Source organism: Drosophila obscura, unplaced genomic scaffold, assembly GCF_018151105.1.
Source record: "Drosophila obscura isolate BZ-5 IFL unplaced genomic scaffold, ASM1815110v1 contig_185, whole genome shotgun sequence".
Classification (NCBI taxonomy): domain Eukaryota; kingdom Metazoa; phylum Arthropoda; class Insecta; order Diptera; family Drosophilidae; genus Drosophila; species Drosophila obscura.
In genome coordinates this window covers 1459513-1477896 of record NW_024542773.1, presented here as the reverse complement: position 1 = coordinate 1477896, position 18384 = coordinate 1459513, and the positions used below count along the sequence as shown (strand labels likewise).

The window sequence follows — 18384 nt, the reverse complement described above, 5'->3', positions numbered from 1 at the left end:
GCCGAGATTTCCTTGGTGGACGAGGCTCCCTTGATTTCGAATCGTTCTCCTGCATGACTGCGATTAATGAGAAAGAAAATATTTTATATCATAGTGAATGCTAAAAAACTATCAACTGAAGGTAATTGCTATGTCATTTTACAAGGGTATATTCGAATAAGTGGACGGGTATGAAATTAACTGGAGTTTCACAGCAAACAGCATTGATAGTCTCACACCAGCCAGTTTGACAATTTAATATGTTATGTTTTGTTTTTGATGAACTGGAACTACTGATGAACTGGAACTAATTATCGAACTGGAACTGGAACCATTTGCATGGTATTTATTTGTTACAATCTCAAGCAAAATTTTTGTATGGGCGCTATTTTAGTATTTTTTTTGTTACAATTCCATACAATATGTTTTGAAAATCTGGTATATTATTCGTTTGCCTTTGCAATGCTAATGGTGTTATGACATTAGACTTTGGAAACTGACTTTCCAGTTGAACTGAGAGCAGCGCTGCGGGCAGAAATGATCTCTTATTGTAGTTTTCAGAAATAATTTTGCTGCCTCTTTGGCCTGTTGTTCGACTGAACGCCAGTAGACGTGTTTAGAAACGGCTACGAGCACTAATTTGTCATTTTGTCTCTCATGCTATCTCTCTCTCTCTCTATGCAGCAAACTTAGCAAAGTGTAATGTTATAGCACCATAACTAGCATATCAAACTGGTTCTAGACTGACACTATGTTAATCGGTATATTTGATCGATAGTTATTGTTTGAGTAGTTTCATCTCTATTGTCCCTCATCACAACGTGCTCCAAGAAATTGTTCAAAATTGTTGAATTGAACGAGCGTGCGTTTCCCATTTGCTTAACTTATACGAACGAACACAATGAACGTAAGTAAACCAACGTGCAAGAGCACTTCTTGGAAGAAAAAATCAAATTTTTCGCTTTTAATAATTTGAAATATCTTCAATTTTATAAAGGGAAAAATTGCGAAGCTCGATTCTGCCGACTGTGAAGGCTCGTCTGGAGGCAGCGATCATGAAAATGAGCAGCATTCTGAATCGAATGTGAAACTTCGTAAAAAAATCGTAAGAAAAGCCAAAAAGACCGACGACGAACAGAGCAATGAGAAAGGAAGCAAGAAGAAACTCCAAAATGGGACAGGCAACAATATCGACAAGCGCGTATTTAGCATTTTGAAAAACTTTCAAGATACCACAAATATAACGTCCAAGATGCTGCAGGACCTGGTTGCCCTACTCCAAGAGGAGTCGTCCGAAAAGGTTAGTACCAAATCGTATTTATTCATTCGCTCCCACACCGGCAATTGCCTTTTGTTTTTTGGAATCATTCAAATGACAGCGCAACGCCACAGCCACTTATGTTATCAAACGTCTGATACGCGCAACGGGGGCGGATAACAAAAATACTGCCGCCAAGGTGGGCAGCATCATAGAGCTCATCATTAAGAATGTGCCCGATGTGAACGAACTGGATCTACTGGACCTTCTAGAGCGTGAATTGCCCGTTAACGGCCAGCCAAAAAAGAAGGAAGAGGCACTGGCGGCAGTCGGACAGATGATCACCGCCAGTATCATAATAAAATTATCAAAACAATTGTCCACCAAACGAGAGCTGGCGCCCATCTACACGAAGCTGATCAGTTATTTGAAGGGGCGCGAGTACCTGATGTGCATGAGCAACAATGTGATTGTGGAATCATTTGCTACGGTGAGCCACCTGCATGAATAAATGTTCAGCAATTCTCTAATCTAGTCCCAACTGCAGGTCCCCGAAGAACGTTTCGCAACAGATGTTTGGCCAGTGCTGAAGCAGGACATTGCCAAGCCTGTGTCTGAACTGAATCTACACACCTTTGATGTTCTATTGGCTGTTCACCACAGCTACGACAATATTCTCACATACGAACAGTTGATGGCTATCCTGTGGCCCAAGAAGGCAGTGTATTCTGAACTATTTAAGATTTATTTAGCCGCCCCGAAGATGTACGATCCTAGAATCTATGCCAGATTCGGCAAGTTCCTCGGCACTGCCGACACAAATGCGAAGATGCTCAAATCCTGGCAGGATTATGCATATGAGCATAGGTCGCAGAACATTGCATCGAAGGGGTGCATCTTCAAGGTGCTCGAGCACCAAATTGTCAGCCACAAGAACGCCAATGAGCAACCATTGATAGACCTGTTTGACAGTCCCTTGATGGACTTTATATTGGATGAGCTTTTGGCGGCAAAGACAACCAGCGCCAAGAAAGAGAAGCCATTGACAATGCAGCTCCGCCAGATATGCCAGGAGTTCGAATGTGCGGTCGTTTTGCTCTTTGAGAATCCTGCAACTGGCGACGAAACGAAAGCCACAATTTTAAGCAATCTGCTCAAAAAGAGGGGAAATTTGAATGAGATTGCCACAATGCGACGATTCACTGAGACGTTGTTGAATACGCTTAAGTACGACGGCCTCCAGATTATTTTTGACGTATACGCGGACCTACTGACAAGGCCTGTCGACGGGGAAGCACCGCAAGACAATAGCTCGCGCAACCAACTAGACTGCGTCAACCAAATGCATGCCATACTGCAGCATACCGAGCTTGAGGGCCACAAAAAGGAACGCTTTTCAATGCTAAAGACAATACTGACCGCCGGCCTCTGTCATGTGGCAGCTGGCCTGCAGCCCTGTCTGCCTGCAGAATCAATCTTAAGCGATTCGAGTGCCGATCGCTGCAAAACAATATTCATTGGCTTGCTCGTACGCAGCTGTCACGGTGACATCAAAGAGCTCTGTCTTGATTTGCGAAAGACTGTGAAGTTTTTGAAGAAATTCATGTCGAAAACGAAGAACAGTAGCGCCCAACGGCGTGTAGCCAATGATGAGCAGCAACTGGCCTGGGATGTGCTGACAAAGCTGGAGGAGAGCGACGACAACGAATCGAATGCAAGCGCTCTGATCATTGAAGTATTGATTCTGTTTGTGGGCCTGGCACAGTACACATCGTGCTGCCAGTTGCAGATGAGCATCCTAAATGATCTGATGGTCTGTCGCAATATGAAAAAGAACAAACAGAAGGTGGAATCTGAGGTAAGTACATACATACATGTGTACAGATACAGGCCCACATGTGATTGTAAAATTTAATTTTCTCAAACAGGAGGAGCCCAGCTGGCAGGAAGTGGTCACGGACATCTTGCTGCAGATGCTGCTGGAGACGGCTGCCCATTGGCGAGAATTTACAAACATAATTCTGAAATCGATGTTGCCATATCTCGGACAGGCGCACTTGATGCAAATGCTCCAGCGCCTGGATATGGATTCGAATCCTCTGGGCGAAGATGAGGACGAGAGCAGCAGCGATGAAAATGAAAATGAGGGAGAGAGCAATGACGATGATAATGACTCAAGCGCTGACGATGATGACAACTCCGAAGACGATGACGATGACAAAGACGAAAACGAGGACGAAGATGCAGCCATTTTGGAAGATAATGCCTTGGATAAACTTCGCGACTCTGTTCGCCGGGCACTGGAGAATGGCGACGAAGATGACGGGGAAGCTAGCAGCGTCGACTGGAACGATGTGGATGAGGAGAGTGGCAAGCGCCTGGATGAGTCCCTAGCGGCCATATTTAAGATGCGCCATCAGACGACGCAGCGCAAAAAACGTCCAACAAAATCCGATCGCATTAACAGCACCACCTTGCTGCACTTTCGTGTACGCGTATTAGACCTTGTCGAAGTCTTTGCCAACAAGAAGCCAACCATGGATGTAATCCTAGATGTGTTGCAGTGCGTTTTTCAAGTGTTTTGTCGCACCATCAACGACAAGGATCAGCGACCGCTCCACCATGCCAGCCAGAAGCTTCTGGCCAAGCTGATTAACAAGGAAATCACATTTGAAGAAGCCCAGGATCGTGGCCAGATAATTGTTGCCATTGAGGAGCTGTTTGCCGCCACAACTTCGGCATTGGAGGCCAGGCAAATTCGCGGTGCCCCGAACTCGCATGAGTTGCAACAGCAGCTGGTCATGTGGCGCGATAAAAGCTTTGCCGCCTTGATAACCCAGTGCTCCGAAAAGAATGATGTTGACAACAATGTGGCATGGCCACTGCTGAAAGCAAAGCTAAATGATTGGCTACCAGGGCGCAAATCCAAACAGCCGCTGTTCGGCTTTGAGGCCATTTTTCAGTTCAAGCCGACCTGGCCAGGCGTCAACCAATTGGTCGCTATATTAGTTTCGCATTTGAATGCCTCCACACATCCGATGAAACGCCTAATAATTTTAAAGCTATTGGCTGCTCACAAGAATCGCCTCAAGCCCACGGTCCACAGCCAAAAGGCTGTCATCAAGGGGCTAGAAAAATATGCGAAAAATGTATTGGAATCAGACCCCCTTACAGCAAGCACAGTTCAGGAGCTTAAGGCTCTGAAACAATATCTGAATCCCAAATTATTGGAGACCAAGGAAATACTGATGAAGATCTCCCAATCACTGGATGAATTTCACCAAAAGGAGAACACCGTAAGCGTAAATCCACTGCCGGAGATGATGCTCCAGTCGCCCCGAAGAAAACCAAGAAGAACCGTTCGACTTAATTTAAAAATTAAATTTTTTATGAAATAAATAAAATACAAAATATTTGTATCCCCTGTACTATATTAGTATATATTTTGACAATATAAAAAAAATGGTTGCGAAGCGTACCTGAACCACAATTTTTTTTTATATCCAAATAATACAAAAAAAAAATTATAAAAAAATATATATGTGTATACCTGTACTTTTATAAAGTTTATGCTTTTATTTGGTTGAATTAGAAGGAAACGAAAAAATATCCAGTCGGACTGTTTTCTGTAAAGGCCTCGACATCAAGATACCTCACACGGAACTCTGTTTATTTATGTATCTCTGTATATAGTATATATATTTGATTGTTGGGACTGCAATTATATAAGCTAATTTTGTTTATAGAAGCTAGCCAGTACAGCCATATTTAATATGTTTTAACAAGACGTATTAAAAAGACTTTAATATTTTTTTCTTAAATAAAAATGAATTATAATTAGTTTCACAGTTTATTTATTTAAAAAATGCGATAATATTGAATTTCAATGTAGGTGTTTCGTTCAACGTTGCCATTTTTCTCTGAGTGTATCGCCCTACATATTTTTAATCCCGCAGGGCACCCATCGTTCGCTGATTCATATTCGCTACATATTCACTTAATCCTACTATATTTTTTTACATAAAAAACAGATTTAAAACGATTATAAATGCTTTATCGAAACGTCCATTAACTTTAAGGAATTTATATAAAAGCTACTATACGATATAGTGGTCTGATCTTTACCAAATCTGCAAGAGATTTTTTAAAAGCACATTTAGTTATGCAAATTATGTTGGGCTATCCTAATTCAGAACAAAAAAATATAAAAATAAAATAGAATTTTGTCTCATCACGACTTTCATTTTTGGTCGATTGGAAGGAATCTGCCCATTTTTGTGCAACATTTCGTTGATAAAGGACATACATTTATAATTTATGGAAGTGCTCCGTTTTGCCCATTAGTTTTTGTCTTAAAAATAGAATACAAATAAACAAAATGCATAAAGAAATGAAAAAAGGGACCTGCAAACTGGGGTTATCTTGGACTGTTATGCTCTGCTCTATATACCTTTGGGAACCCTCGAATCTGTGGCGATGGCGGACGGAAAGTAAACGTGCTGTCGTAGTGCGCCGCCAATCCATGGAACCATGGTCTCGTTTTTGTTACCCCGTTTGTTGGCAACATTATTGATGACAATCGTCAGAATGTCAGCAATATGATCGCTTGGGTAGAGAAGAATAACGGTTAGGGGTTAGGGAAACATAAGGATTGGTGGATTCGAGAATGTGGATTGTGGATTACCTATCCGCATGCTCGACAATGGCATCGCACAGACACTGAATGAACCAGCTGCCGGTGTGGGTGTGTCGCATCGCTGCAAAACCGGGCACAGTGGACATTGCTCGCAGCATATTCAAGTGCTGGTCGGGTGACTTTGTGCTGGCATGGATCTTGTACTAAAGGACACACAAACAATCTAAGAATCATGGGAAATCATTTGAATGTGTGTTGACAATTTTCTTTTACCGGCAGGGCATTGTTGTTCTTGTCCTCCTGCTGGCACGCCTGAATGATGGCCAGCTTTGGCTTGTTGTACAGATTTTCATAGCTACAGAGTACATTCTCGATATCCGATATCCGCAGGGCAATGCTATTCGAGCCATAAACCGCCTCACCAAAGCCGTGCGACAGAATACACACCACCACCGAATCGTGCAGCAGTGACAGCTCACAGGCCTGCCGTATATGATGAAGCATCGAAAAGTGGGTGAGATTATCATGGGCCTGCACCTTGTAGCCGAGCGCGGAGAAGACATCAGTTAGCCGCTGCTTGTCCACATCGGTGCCATGGCGTGGCGGTAATGCAACTGGCGGCAAGTAGATCTGCAAGAGCAGAATGCAAAAACACTTTAGTCACTGGCCAACGACAGTAGTGGCATACAATGGATTCTGGTTCCTTTGGCACCTTGAGATCATCGTTGACATCCCGGTGAAACTTTTGCTGGTTGATTATCAGCGCAATTCCAGCATTCTCGCGACTTAGCTGAATGGCATTCTGTGCCCGCTGTCGGGACGACGAAGCCGTTGAGCTGGAACTTTCGTTGGCCAAGCCACTGTAGACCACGGTCGGCAGCACATTCGGTTTTGCCGAATCGGATGTCTCACGATTGGGGGACACCGAAGTCGGAGCGTGGGCGAGAATGGACGTGGCATTACTGTTGACCGTATCGACGAGCAGAGTGGCCTGGGCACACAGATCGTTTAACTTGAAGTATTCGATTAGCAGCTGCACATCACTGCCGTTAGCATTGATGTCGCCCAGCCGTATCAGACGCCGCGTCATCCAATCAAGCATGAAGATCTCCAGATGGGCCGAGTTATAATAGCGTAGCGGATCCCCGGCCCTGACCTTATCCCTGATATCCAGCACCATGTGAGCGCTCTGGGCCAGTGTCAACTCCTCACAGATCGTGTAGAGGCTCTTTAACAGCGGATGAATGTGCAGACTGATGCCACCAATGTGGGGTAGGTAGTGCATGCGCAACTCCTGCCACCGCAGGCCAAGTTTGCGCAAAACCTGGCGCGCCCCGATGATGCACAGAGCCTCCACGAGATTTTGGTGCCAGGATTGAGGCTTGTATTTGGCATACTGGCTCAAGATGTCGCTGTGCCGCCAGTCGGTTGCGCGGGCCAGCACCAGGAGCTTTTGCAAAATATACGTAGCACTGGAATGCTCGTCGCCGTACAGCAGAAAGGACAGGCTGACCTGAAGTAGACAAACGGATTACAACGTGATTGTGATCTGTGTCTGGGCTACGCTACCCACCTTCTGAGCAAAGTTCAGATCGCGCTCCACATAGGGCAGATCGAGGACATCGATTTTCTTCAATTCCGCCAGAAGATTGTGGCCACTCATGGTCTTGAGCGGGGAAGTACCAAATAGCGAACCGCAACCACACCCCACCGAACACACCGAACACACGCAATAGCGATGGACCACCACATGACGGAAAACAGCTGATCGATCTCAGCAATCGGCAGAGCTATCATAGCAAAAAGGCAAAAAAAACTTCGAGTGCGAAAGAAGTTCAAATAGGTTTGAGAAAAAAAAATTTGTACCAAAAGGGTAATGCCTCAAAGGGTACAACAAAAACACATCAATTTACAGGCATTATATTACTGTCCGATCATGGACAGGGACAGTCTAACCCATTGTCGACCAGTGGGTATTTCGTTTTATGCACGACCATTATGAAACTTGAAACACTCTTTACTCAGATGAAAGTGTGGATCTACAAGAAAAATTCAAAAAAGAGTATTATTTTCCGCTGCTGAATTAAAGAGTTTTCACTGTTTGAAAGGAGCCGGGGTCCCTTTACTCCACCTTAGGCACACTTGGGTTAAGTTCGTTTCGACATTTACATTTTTTCTATAATTTTGCTGGAATTTTTAAGTATTTTCTTCTTTTCCAGTATTTTTGGAAACGCGTGATGTCATAATCCACAAATGTAGAAAACGTGTAGAAATGTCATTTAGAGCCATGTCCCAGGGCAAATCGAGTACTAATTCGTGATCTGCATCGAATTCCTGACCGTTCGGCATCCCAATATCAATATTTTCAAAAATTTCCGAAAGAAGGACACACTGCCGCTGCCATTCTCCTATGAAAACTCGGTATAAAAACACCGAAAAATTTTATATTTATACATAGTGGCTATATATCGATCGGCAAAATTTGTTCTGAAACGTACACATATCCTCGTTAGGTTTTTCTGTCAAATTTTATATGAATATGTAGTTAATTTGTAGCAAATGTGTAGTTAGCGTGTAGTTACTATGTAAAATATTAATTTTGCCATTGATTAAACCTAATTTTATGAACAATCAAATGGAAATGAGCACTTAAAATAAACAAATCTTTTGCGAAACTAATCAATTTATCGAACAAAATTTTATGATCAGTGCTGAGGGCTCCGGTAATTAGGATTTCCCAATCCGAATATCAAAATCAGGGAAATGGATCCACTTGGGCCCATTTTTTTCGGTATATTTACGGTATGTTTTAACAATGATACGGAATATTTTGGTGAGGGTATATTTTATCGAAAAGTCTGCGGTCACACTGATTCAAGTAGAAACGTCACATTTAGTCAACATTTACGTTTTATGCTTTGGCCGTTTTTGTTTGAAACCTGTTATCTAAACAATCCCATTAAAAATAGCTCTGAAAACTAGCCAATCCTAAACAAAATTCATTGAGGAATTGAATAAAATTATTTTTTTTGGGCTGAGAGGGCCAAGTATCTAGTAATATTAAACTGAATATCAAAATTGACGAATTTCATATCACAAAATATCATGGTATGGCAGCCCGCTGCAACTACGAATTGCACGAGTCTGGCAACGCCACAAAAACACGTCACATTCGTCTTATGTTGTTTTTGTTTGAACTTTAATATGTAAATAGTCCAATAACAAGGACTTCTGAAAACTTGCCAATCTTGTAGAAAATTTATGTATCTATGGGATAAAATTAATGTTTAGGGCTGAGAGGGCTAACTAGCTAGTAATAGTAAACTGAATATCAAAATCATGGATTACGATTTCAATCAATAAAATAGAACGTTATCCCATTGTCGACCAGCGGGGTATTTATTATTTCCACGAAATTTATGTAACTCTAACATATATTACGCATTACAGGTGAAAGATGTCGGTGGTTATTTTTTTTTGTAAGTAAAGAGGAGGATGGAGCTACATGGAGCCTTTGCAAACAGTATTATTTTCCGCGGTTTAACAAAGAGTGCTCAAATTTTTAAATAGAGGGGTGCTAAGTGGGTTAAGTCTCGTTTGATCGCCGTAGCTCTGGTTTTTTTATGGTGTGGTATTTAAATAGTATATCTCAAAACTAAAATGGTAATTAATGGTATTTATTGTTCGGCCGGATGGTATTTTTTATCGTTATCGTCACGGTCACGCTGGTGGTCACACTCAAGTAGAAACTGTTAAGTTGAACTGTTCATATGTTGGACGAAGAAGTTTTATTAATTTAATGTATTTGTATATTGTATTCTGTCTATGAGCGTCACAGAATGAAGAAAAGGGAGAGAGAGAGAGAGACATACTGTGGCCAGGGCCACAGGCAGAAAAACAGAGCGAAAGCGAGCCCCAGACCCGCACGCATACACATACAATACACCTAACCACACGTGCATGTACATATATGTATATATAGCAAAAGAAAAATCTTGAACTATGCATTTGACATACGAAATGCTATTTTTTTCGTCCCTATACATGCATATATGTACAATTGTATGAATGTGCACACACATCTACTGCGCCGCTAATACGATATACATGCAAATGTATGTCAATGTATATGTATAGCTTCATATAGTTCCTATATATACATACATATCTTTATTCACCTACTGTACCACTTCCATTATGTAAGCAGAGCGGGAACGACGCCAAAAAGCGACAAGAAACAACAAAGAAAAAACTACAAGAAACCCAAAAAAAACAAAGCAAAGAACCCATCACATAACCGAAAATCAATCGAACAGAAATGTTATAAATCACTAAAAGTTGTAAATGTTCCATCAAAACGTAAGAGAAAATGTTTTTCAGGGCTCAAAATGTTTGTGGTTTTGGCCTAATGCTGCTGCTATTGATGCATTTGTATGTATGTATGTATGTACATGCCTACATATGCATATGTGTGTGTAAGCTGTTCACAATAATTCCTCAATGCCACGCCCCATAATCGTCACCAAGTGAGAGGGAGATTTCCGATCGTTCAAGGCTTATGTACATACAGACATACGTATGTATATATGTATGCTCCAAACCCCCCTCGCCCTTTGCAGTCTGATCGCTGCGTAATTTTCTACATGTGTGTGTATACGTGCATGCAAACTGCGCAGATGCGCCACACAGAAACACTCACAAACACACACACACCTTAAACATTCGCCTCATGCGGCTTCCTCCCCCCTTTCACCATTCTTTTTGTGGAACAGCGACAACAATCATAATTAAGGAAAATAATGCCAAGTGTCAAAACATAATTCACAATTATACTATGTATGTATGTACACATTTTTTAACTTCATCTACACAGCCACACACACACACACGCATGAAATTTCGTACAAGCAAGCGCACGCATTTGAAAACGGGAGTCTCAGTTCGTAGCTGCGCAAGCGAGACAACATGATAAACATACCAAAAAGTCAGAATGAAACAAATACACACACGCGCTAGCGAGCGTGCATGTACATATGTATGTATGTATGTACTGTAATAGTAGTTATAGCTCGAACTTTCGCAAATCTAAAATGTCAAGTACTTAAAACACCATGAGAGATCTGTACAAACAACAATGCAATCATTATCTATGTATGTACATGTACATACATACATATGGTTATTGATTGAAAGCTGAGCGCACGCACACGAATACAGACGCCATATTTACATATGCATGTGTGGGTTACAGTGGAATAAATGCAAAATAATGTGGAGTGTTGTTTATCGAAGATCCGTTTACTGGCGACAGCACCAAACGGTACTTTTCCCCACCTCCCCACACACACATACACCCACACACAGAAGCTGAAACCATTGTTTATTCAACTTTATATTATTTCCATGAAGAAATTCCCCAGTTACTTGAGTGGCATAACATAACTGTTAGATCGTATAAAAATAAGTGAACAAATAATGGATTATACAGGGGTTATTCTGGTACTTAATTCTCTCTGCCTTTCCTCTCATGCTGTGACGTAATATTATGTATATGTATTACTAAAGAATTTCAGTTCTATATTTGGGAAATTTCTGTAAAATATCCCTGATCCTTCTATGACCTTTCCTTTATGCATATCTCTCTCTCTCTTTTGGCTTTGTCTATCTGCAGAAATCGTTGATAAACTTTAAGGTTAGAATTTATTGATACAAAAAATGTCGTCATCGACTGTGGCCGTGATTGATTTGGCCGAGGATCTTGAGGATGGCGAAATCGATGATGATGAGGAGGAGGAGGAACCGCCACCGCAACAACAAAAAGAACAGCACCAACAGAAGACCCAAAACAACGACGATGAAGTGCAGTTTGTGGGCATCGAAATGGCTGGCCAGAACAAAAAGAATTGCGACGAGGATGTGGTCTTTATGGGCCTCGCCATGGATGTGGGTGGGTCGCCCATCAATAGCAAGCCAAAAAAGCCACGCCCTCTCGAAGGTAACCCTAACCCAATACCCACACCACCCCCCAAACGGGCTAAGTTCTCACTCTTAAATCTCACCTCGTACCATCCAGATGATCATGCTTCCAACATCGAGAATGCCATTGCCAATGCACTGAAAAAAAAGGGCATTGAACCGCCCATGCCCAAGATGAGATCCCTGCATAGTGAGACGTCGGCCACCGGCGTCGAGGGCGGCGCTGGTGAAGGTCCTGGTGGAGATCCACTGACCGCTGTATGGACAGCCAGTCGTGGCAACAGACGCCGCAATCGCCAAAAAAAGAAGCGTGAACGCGAGAAAAAGGATCAAGAGCAACAAGTAAGTCGCTGTCGCCCCAGTTCCATGCACATTATTAGCTGATTGGCCGAAGCGTGACCCAAAAATCTGCACCAAAAGCCTGACCGATCGATCGTCACAGATGAGCTCTTGCGCCCATGGGGTGTAAACGGCATACAGTTAGTAGCCAGAACTCAGACGGGCAAGAGATCACATACGTTTAGCTGCTCAATGGGTGGCCTGAGCTGGTTTAGGATCACTCTGGTGGGTGGGACAGCAGCAGTATTCGTCCTCATACCGTTTCATATTCATCCCCTCAGACCCCACTAGATCCTATTAGATCCTCTAACCATATCTAATCCCCTATTTATATGTCTGTCAACAAGTCTCCGATTTAGAAGCTATTGTTTCCTTTTTACAGAAACGCGCCCGTCGCGATGATGACGATCTTGCTGTCGGTGGAGGGGCCAGCGATGACATGGACATGGAGTACGAGATGATGAATGTGCGCGGTGGCAGTCCCCCGCCCCCAGGACCGACAAGCACAAGTGCGTCCAGCCAGCCGGGGGTTTCGGGTGCTGGTGGTGGCGGCTATGATTCCGCCCAGGATATGTACAGCAGCTACGATTCCTATTCAGATGAGGATGGCCCTGCTGCCGGCAGCCAGAGGCGTCGCCAGCGCAGAGATCGCGATAAGGATCAACGGGGGGGACGCAAGCGTCGCGATCGCGATCGTGATCGTGACCAGGATCGTCGACAGGGTGATGGCGGCGGAGGAGGTGGATCTGCCAGCAAACGTAGCCGCCGCGACTCTGGCGACAGCCCAGTGACCGAAAAATCCGGCCGCGTCGAGCCCCGCAAATTGGAGCTGTGCAAATTCTATTTAATGGATTGCTGCGCGAAGCGTGACAAGTGCTCCTACATGCACAAGGAGTTTCCCTGCAAATATTACTACTTGGGCATGGAGTGCTTTGCCGGCGACGAGTGTTTGTTCCATCACGGCGAGCCTCTGTCGGAGCAGCTGCGCAACATACTGCTCAAGCACATGGAGACGGCACCTAAGGAGATACTCGGCGACTTTAAGCGCATCTCCCGTGAGGTGGCCCTGGGGCAAATGACCCGACGCCATGAAGGCGCTCTGTGAGCAGTTTGGACGCGACAACAATTGGACCACGCTGGCCAGTGCCGGTGTGTGTCGCCGTATAGATCAGCAGCTCCCACAGCAACAGCAGAAGAATCTGCAACAACAGCAGCAGCAACAGCAACAATTGCAGCAACAACAACAGTTGCAGCAGCAGCAGCTTGCGCTTCAGCAGCAGCTTTTGCAACAGCAGCAACAGCTTCAGCAACAGCAACAGGCACTGGCTCTACAAACAGAACAGCAGCTGGGAGGGTCCATCCCATCTCTCCTAGACATGGTCATCAATCCACCCGCCGTAAATGAATCCAAGCCGGAAAAGAAGCGCAAATCCCGCTGGGCTGAAAAGGCTGAAAAGCCCAAGGGAGGAGCAGCAGCAGCTGGAGGAGAAGCAGATGCAGCAGCAGCAACATCACCAGAAGTTTCTGCAGAAACCACAGGCGAAGAAGATCCCATCAAAGCAGCTACCACCAAGGTGCTGTCTCCACATTTAGATCTAGTGAATCTCAAGGATCTGCTACCCGCCGACCATATGGCAAAGCTGAAAAAGCTGGGCATCAGCAATCTAGAGCAGATGCTCGAAGTGCCCTTTGGCCAGCTGACGGAGGTGGGACTGACGCTCCCCGAGATTGGGGATATACAGCGCAAGGCATTGGAGGCCAAGGAAAAGGCAGAGATCAAGTCAGAGCCAGAGGCAGCAGCAGCAGCAGGAACAACAGCAGCTAGCAGGTGAGTCCAGCTAAGCAAAGTCCTTACGCCTAATTTAATTTATATTTTCATTTTGAACCCGACAGCAGCAATACTGCAGCCGTTGCGGAGGTGAGCAGCAACTCCAACAGCAATAATGGTTTTATTATGGTCGACTACACTCAGTATCTAAAGGATGCCCATGTTAGCTTCACCAGCAACGATCCACGTAAGAATCCCTAGCCACTAATCCTTCTGTACCTTCTTTTAATGCACCATTCTCTCCTTTCAGTTGACGATGATCGCGACGATGAGGAGCAGCTGGTGATTGATGATGGCAACGATTCGGCGGGGGAGGAAGAGGAGGCGGCATCATCACCGAAGGAAGACGAGGCACCACCAATGCCATCCGTCTTTGATTTGCCCACATTTATGAGCAACATGATCGGCGCGAAGCCAGTCCGCCTCTCACCAGAGACACAGCGGCAGCCCACCACCACACAGAGTGCCACCTCTCCCTCACAAGGCTCAAACGATTCGACTGGAGCGGGAGTGGGAGTGGAAGCTGTTGCTGGAGCAGCAACAGCAAAGGAAGAACCAGAGAGTGTCAACGATGCGAATAGCCTGTTCAGTCGTCTACTGTTTGGGGACAAGCCACCTGATCCTGTGACCCGCGCGGCCTTCTATCGCGACATCATACGCAATCCGTTCAAGGCACACAGCGGTGACGGTGACGGGGACGTGGACTCTGCCAATGAGAACTCAAACTCGAATTCCAGATCTCTGACGCCCACGCCAACACCCGAACCGGGATCACAGTCGCCCAAACAGTCGCTCGATATGCCCACAACGATGCCCATGGCAATGGCAATGACAATGAAGCTGCCATCGCTCGTCAAGTCGGAGCCAGAGCAAGCGCCCACGCCCTCACAATACGAGCGCCCCTCCCTATACGACTACGATAAGGTGAAGGAGGAGAAGCGTGAGGCAGCTAACCGTCTTGAGGCCAAGTCAAGTGCGATCCTGCAGCGTGACATTGATATGCGTCTGCCGTTCGAGCCGATACGTCACTACCGTCCAGCCACCGAGATAGATGCGGCCATCTTTTCGCACATGCCCATGCGTTGGGAGGTAAACGAAGTGGAGGTGGAGGAGCCAAACTTTACCCAGCTACGTCTGGGTGCCGCCCACAAGGAGGACAAGGAGGTGCGCGATCCACGCATGCGTCGCATTCTTGGACTGCCCGACCATTTGTATGCGACCGAGGAGTCCCAGTATGGTGAATCGTCATTGAATCGTTCCAACAGTTATCTCTCATCGCCCGAATCCGGGCCCAGATCACCAATGGGACGCGATGCCACACCCACATCGCCACCACCGCCAAGCTTCGGTCTTGGTCTTCCATCGATGAGTGTGCCACCGCCATCGATGAGCCTGCCGCCACCCAATCTGCTGTTAGCTGCCAATAAGGCTGCTGGCGGTGTCCTCCCATTAGCGACAAACGTACGCGCAGATCCGCGTCGTGATCCCCGCCGTTCCCATTTGCAGGCCCAATCAGCGAGCACTTCTTCCGGCTCGCCCATAGGCACGGTGACGGCCACTGCCACTGCCACCACCAATGCCACTGGTGGCACCACACAGATCTCCGAGATACGCAGCATATTGCAGAACTCCAGCTGGTACAAGGATCTGGGGAGCAACAACAAGATAATGGTCAACCAGCAGTTGGCTCTGGTCTTCACCGAACTGAAGAAGTACCACCAGCAGCCAGACGGTGGCTGCAAGACCTTCGATGTCTCCTTCATTGTGAACAACCAGACGCTGCAGCAGATCTTTTCCAAGCTGGGCATATATATTGATGATAATGGACAGGTGGTACATCTGGCCGATGATCAGCCAGTCCAGAACATGATCGCCAGCATGGCCATGGGTCCCGCTGGAGTTGGAGTCGTGCTACCTAACCTATCGCAGCCGCCGCCAAATCTTGCCCAATTGCTGCGCCAACCTCCGCCAAATCTACTCGCCGGACGACTATCCAATGGCATGATGATGCAACAGATCGGCATGCCCCAGCAGTTCAATCAGCCACCGCCACGACCCAATGTTGGCATGGGTGGCATGATGGGTGGCGGTGTAATGGGTAATAATGTTGGCAATGGCATTGCCGGGCAACTCGGCGGCCTCATGGGCAATGCCAACAACATGAATAATAACAACAGCAACAATCCGTTCAATCCATTCGCTGGTAACAATGGTGGCGGTGGTGGAGGAGGTGTAGGTGTAGGTGGAGTTGGGAACGGAAATGGAAACGGAAACGGAGGCGGTGGCATGGGAAATATCAATCAAATGAACAACAACCTCAACAACATGGTTATGGGTGGTATGCCGTTTAACAATGGCATGTCCTTTAATAATAACAACAACAAGAACTTTAATAACAACCATAACAATGGTGGTGGAGGTGGAGGCGGAGGCGGAGGAGGAGGACGCTTTTCTGGTGGCGGCCACAACAATCGGAACAGTCGCGGTGGAAACAACCGACATCGCAACAACATTTAAGTCGATCAAAAGAATGGATTCAACAACAAACAAACAAAAAAGACTTGTTCAATACCAAATGATGGACCCAACCCGCGTCCCTGCCTTGGCCCACGGCCCCACCTTCCGCATGTGATTCTTCCCCAAACTCATCAACTGACCATTGGGGACCTCTGGGATCTTTACCCAGACCTCCAAAAAAAAAAAAGACACAAAGAAAGATGGGGGTTTTGCCTGCCCCCCCACACACACACCCACACAAAAAACAAAACGAAAGAAAACCTTTTAAACTCCAACAATGAAGAACAGCAATTAATGGGCTTTGACTGCTATGTAAATGTATTCTCTAATTCCTAAAGCATCGGTAAATAATTTACATTATTTAACACGTTTATTTTTTTTGCTAGCTATAAGGTTATCCCTACAACTAGGTACTGATAAAATGTAATTACAAGCAATCCGCCAAGCTGGAAAAAAAGAAAACCAACAGGAATGCATGATTTTTGTACGACTTTTCAAGTCAGAAACTTAAATATATTACGTTTAGATGTAAGGAATTGTATATTAGAAGTGTATCTATACAAATAAATACAAATAATATAAAAACGGAAATGAGTAATCATTACGAAGAACTGAAAACAGCCCGTCAAATGTAGTTTTAAACGATTTTTCAACGATCGATAAATATCTCAATACAGATTATTTATATAGCTTAACAACTTTAATACATTTTTGAACTGCTAATGGAAATGTTTAAAAAATTAATCCTGTAAATAGTTTCTGCAATGCAATCGATATTTAGCGTTAATTTATATAATAAAAAGAACTAGGTCGTTATTAGTTCCAGTTGCTTTATTAATAATAAGTAAGTATTTTGTTATATCATATCATACCTACAATAATATAAAGTAGATGTTAAAAAAAGTATTTCAAATGCACAGAAAAAATTGATTTATGATTGCGATTCTTATCTGTTCCGTTGTTATGTAAAACAATTTTGTGTTCCAGCTCTTTTAAGATAGTTCATTTTTTGCATATTCAAAATAATTTCAACAGCTTTAATTGAGCATCTCAAATGAACGAAATAGTAGAGCCAAAGATCCAGATGAAATGAACGAACGATAGAGCTGAATAAACATCGATGGGTTCTTTGATGGAAAACATCGACTAAAACATCAAGTTGGGAGATTTTTTTAATCAAAAGATAAAAGAACGGTGCTCATGTAAAATAATAGAACGATTCATTGAAAAAATACAAAATAAAGCTTCATTTCATGCGCAATCCTGTTTTCAATATTCGATTTGTGCGGCAGCATGCTCCAGCACCATGCAAAACCTTTGAATACCCTCTAGGAAAAGAGCCTATTATAAATTGATGCGATTTTTTTTTTAAGTATGTATCACAGAGGAAGTGCAAATTCTCAGAGACTATAAGAGCTAGAGCAACCAAATTTTGTTTCCAGCCTTATGTGATATTACACTGTTATGAAAATTTACTCATTCTCTCTTTCGCTCGCACACACTCTGCCCTGTGCGGTGCGCGACCTTTGCGGAGAATCTACATTGTAGATGTATAGTCTACATTTTAGATGTTTAATCGACATTGTAGATGTTGATAACATATGTAGCTAAAATATGTAATATGTAAAGTATTTTAAAACTCTACATAAATCATAAGCTCACAAATGTATATACTGACTGAGTAAGGGAAATCAATTTTGTCTTCATTTTTTTTTTGTAAACAGAGCTTAATGAAGGGTTCTTTGATGGAAAAATAGAATCAATGTTTTAGCAGACTTTAAGGAGAGAACTTTGCAAAATCACTCAAAAGTTAAAAAAAAGAAAATATGCTCTAGATAATTTTGATAAAAA

The 18384-nt window shown here is 44.1% G+C and overlaps 3 protein-coding genes across 4 annotated transcripts; 2 read left to right on the top strand and 1 right to left on the bottom strand.

Annotated features, from left to right (window-relative positions):
• The first annotated feature begins 776 nt into the window (after positions 1–776).
• On the top strand, positions 777–4665 carry LOC111072749 (myb-binding protein 1A). Its single transcript, XM_022364791.2, has 5 exons — positions 777–886; positions 977–1279; positions 1359–1727; positions 1785–3095; positions 3166–4665. Exons 1-5 carry the CDS (start codon positions 881–883, stop codon positions 4633–4635), a joined length of 3459 nt encoding a protein of 1152 aa, XP_022220483.2. The 5' UTR covers positions 777–880; the 3' UTR covers positions 4636–4665.
• Positions 4666–5221: 556 nt separating this feature from the next.
• Positions 5222–7619, bottom strand: LOC111072750 (caspase-8). 2 transcript variants are annotated; one of them, XM_022364792.2, is made up of 6 exons: positions 7447–7619; positions 6586–7386; positions 6147–6503; positions 5922–6076; positions 5688–5842; positions 5222–5367 (listed from the first exon to the last, which is right to left on the bottom strand). In XM_022364792.2, exons 1-6 carry the CDS (start codon positions 7534–7536, stop codon positions 5321–5323), a joined length of 1605 nt encoding a protein of 534 aa, XP_022220484.2. In that variant the 5' UTR covers positions 7537–7619; the 3' UTR covers positions 5222–5320. The 2 variants fall into 2 exon arrangements, with proteins under 2 accessions (XP_022220484.2, XP_022220485.2); XM_022364793.2 differs by having other exon boundaries at positions 5239–5588.
• Positions 7620–9690: 2071 nt separating this feature from the next.
• On the top strand, positions 9691–16720 carry LOC111072758 (protein suppressor of sable). The gene is given in 8 exon segments (XM_041592752.1): positions 9691–10232; positions 11545–11868; positions 11947–12191; positions 12571–13281; positions 13283–13435; positions 13487–14016; positions 14112–14203; positions 14267–16720. Coding segments are annotated over 7 exon segments (4278 nt in total). The 5' UTR covers positions 9691–10232; positions 11545–11588; the 3' UTR covers positions 16534–16720.
• The last annotated feature ends 1664 nt before the right edge of the window (positions 16721–18384 follow it).

Bases quoted from the DNA above. Each gene is read 5' to 3' on its own strand.
- LOC111072750 (XM_022364792.2), bottom strand. From the start codon at position 7,536: ATGAGTGGCCACAATCTTCTGGCGGAATTGAAGAAAATCGATGTCCTC. The intron at 7,387-7,446 runs GTGGGTAGCGTA...TGTCTACTTCAG, and splicing joins ATCTGAACTTTGCTCAGAAG to GTCAGCCTGTCCTTTCTGCT. The intron at 5,843-5,921 runs GTAATCCACAAT...TCTCTACCCAAG, and splicing joins ATTGTCGAGCATGCGGATAG to CGATCATATTGCTGACATTC.
- LOC111072749 (XM_022364791.2), top strand. The intron at 1,280-1,358 runs GTTAGTACCAAA...TTCAAATGACAG, and splicing joins AAGAGGAGTCGTCCGAAAAG to CGCAACGCCACAGCCACTTA. The intron at 1,728-1,784 runs GTGAGCCACCTG...TCCCAACTGCAG, and splicing joins TTGTGGAATCATTTGCTACG to GTCCCCGAAGAACGTTTCGC.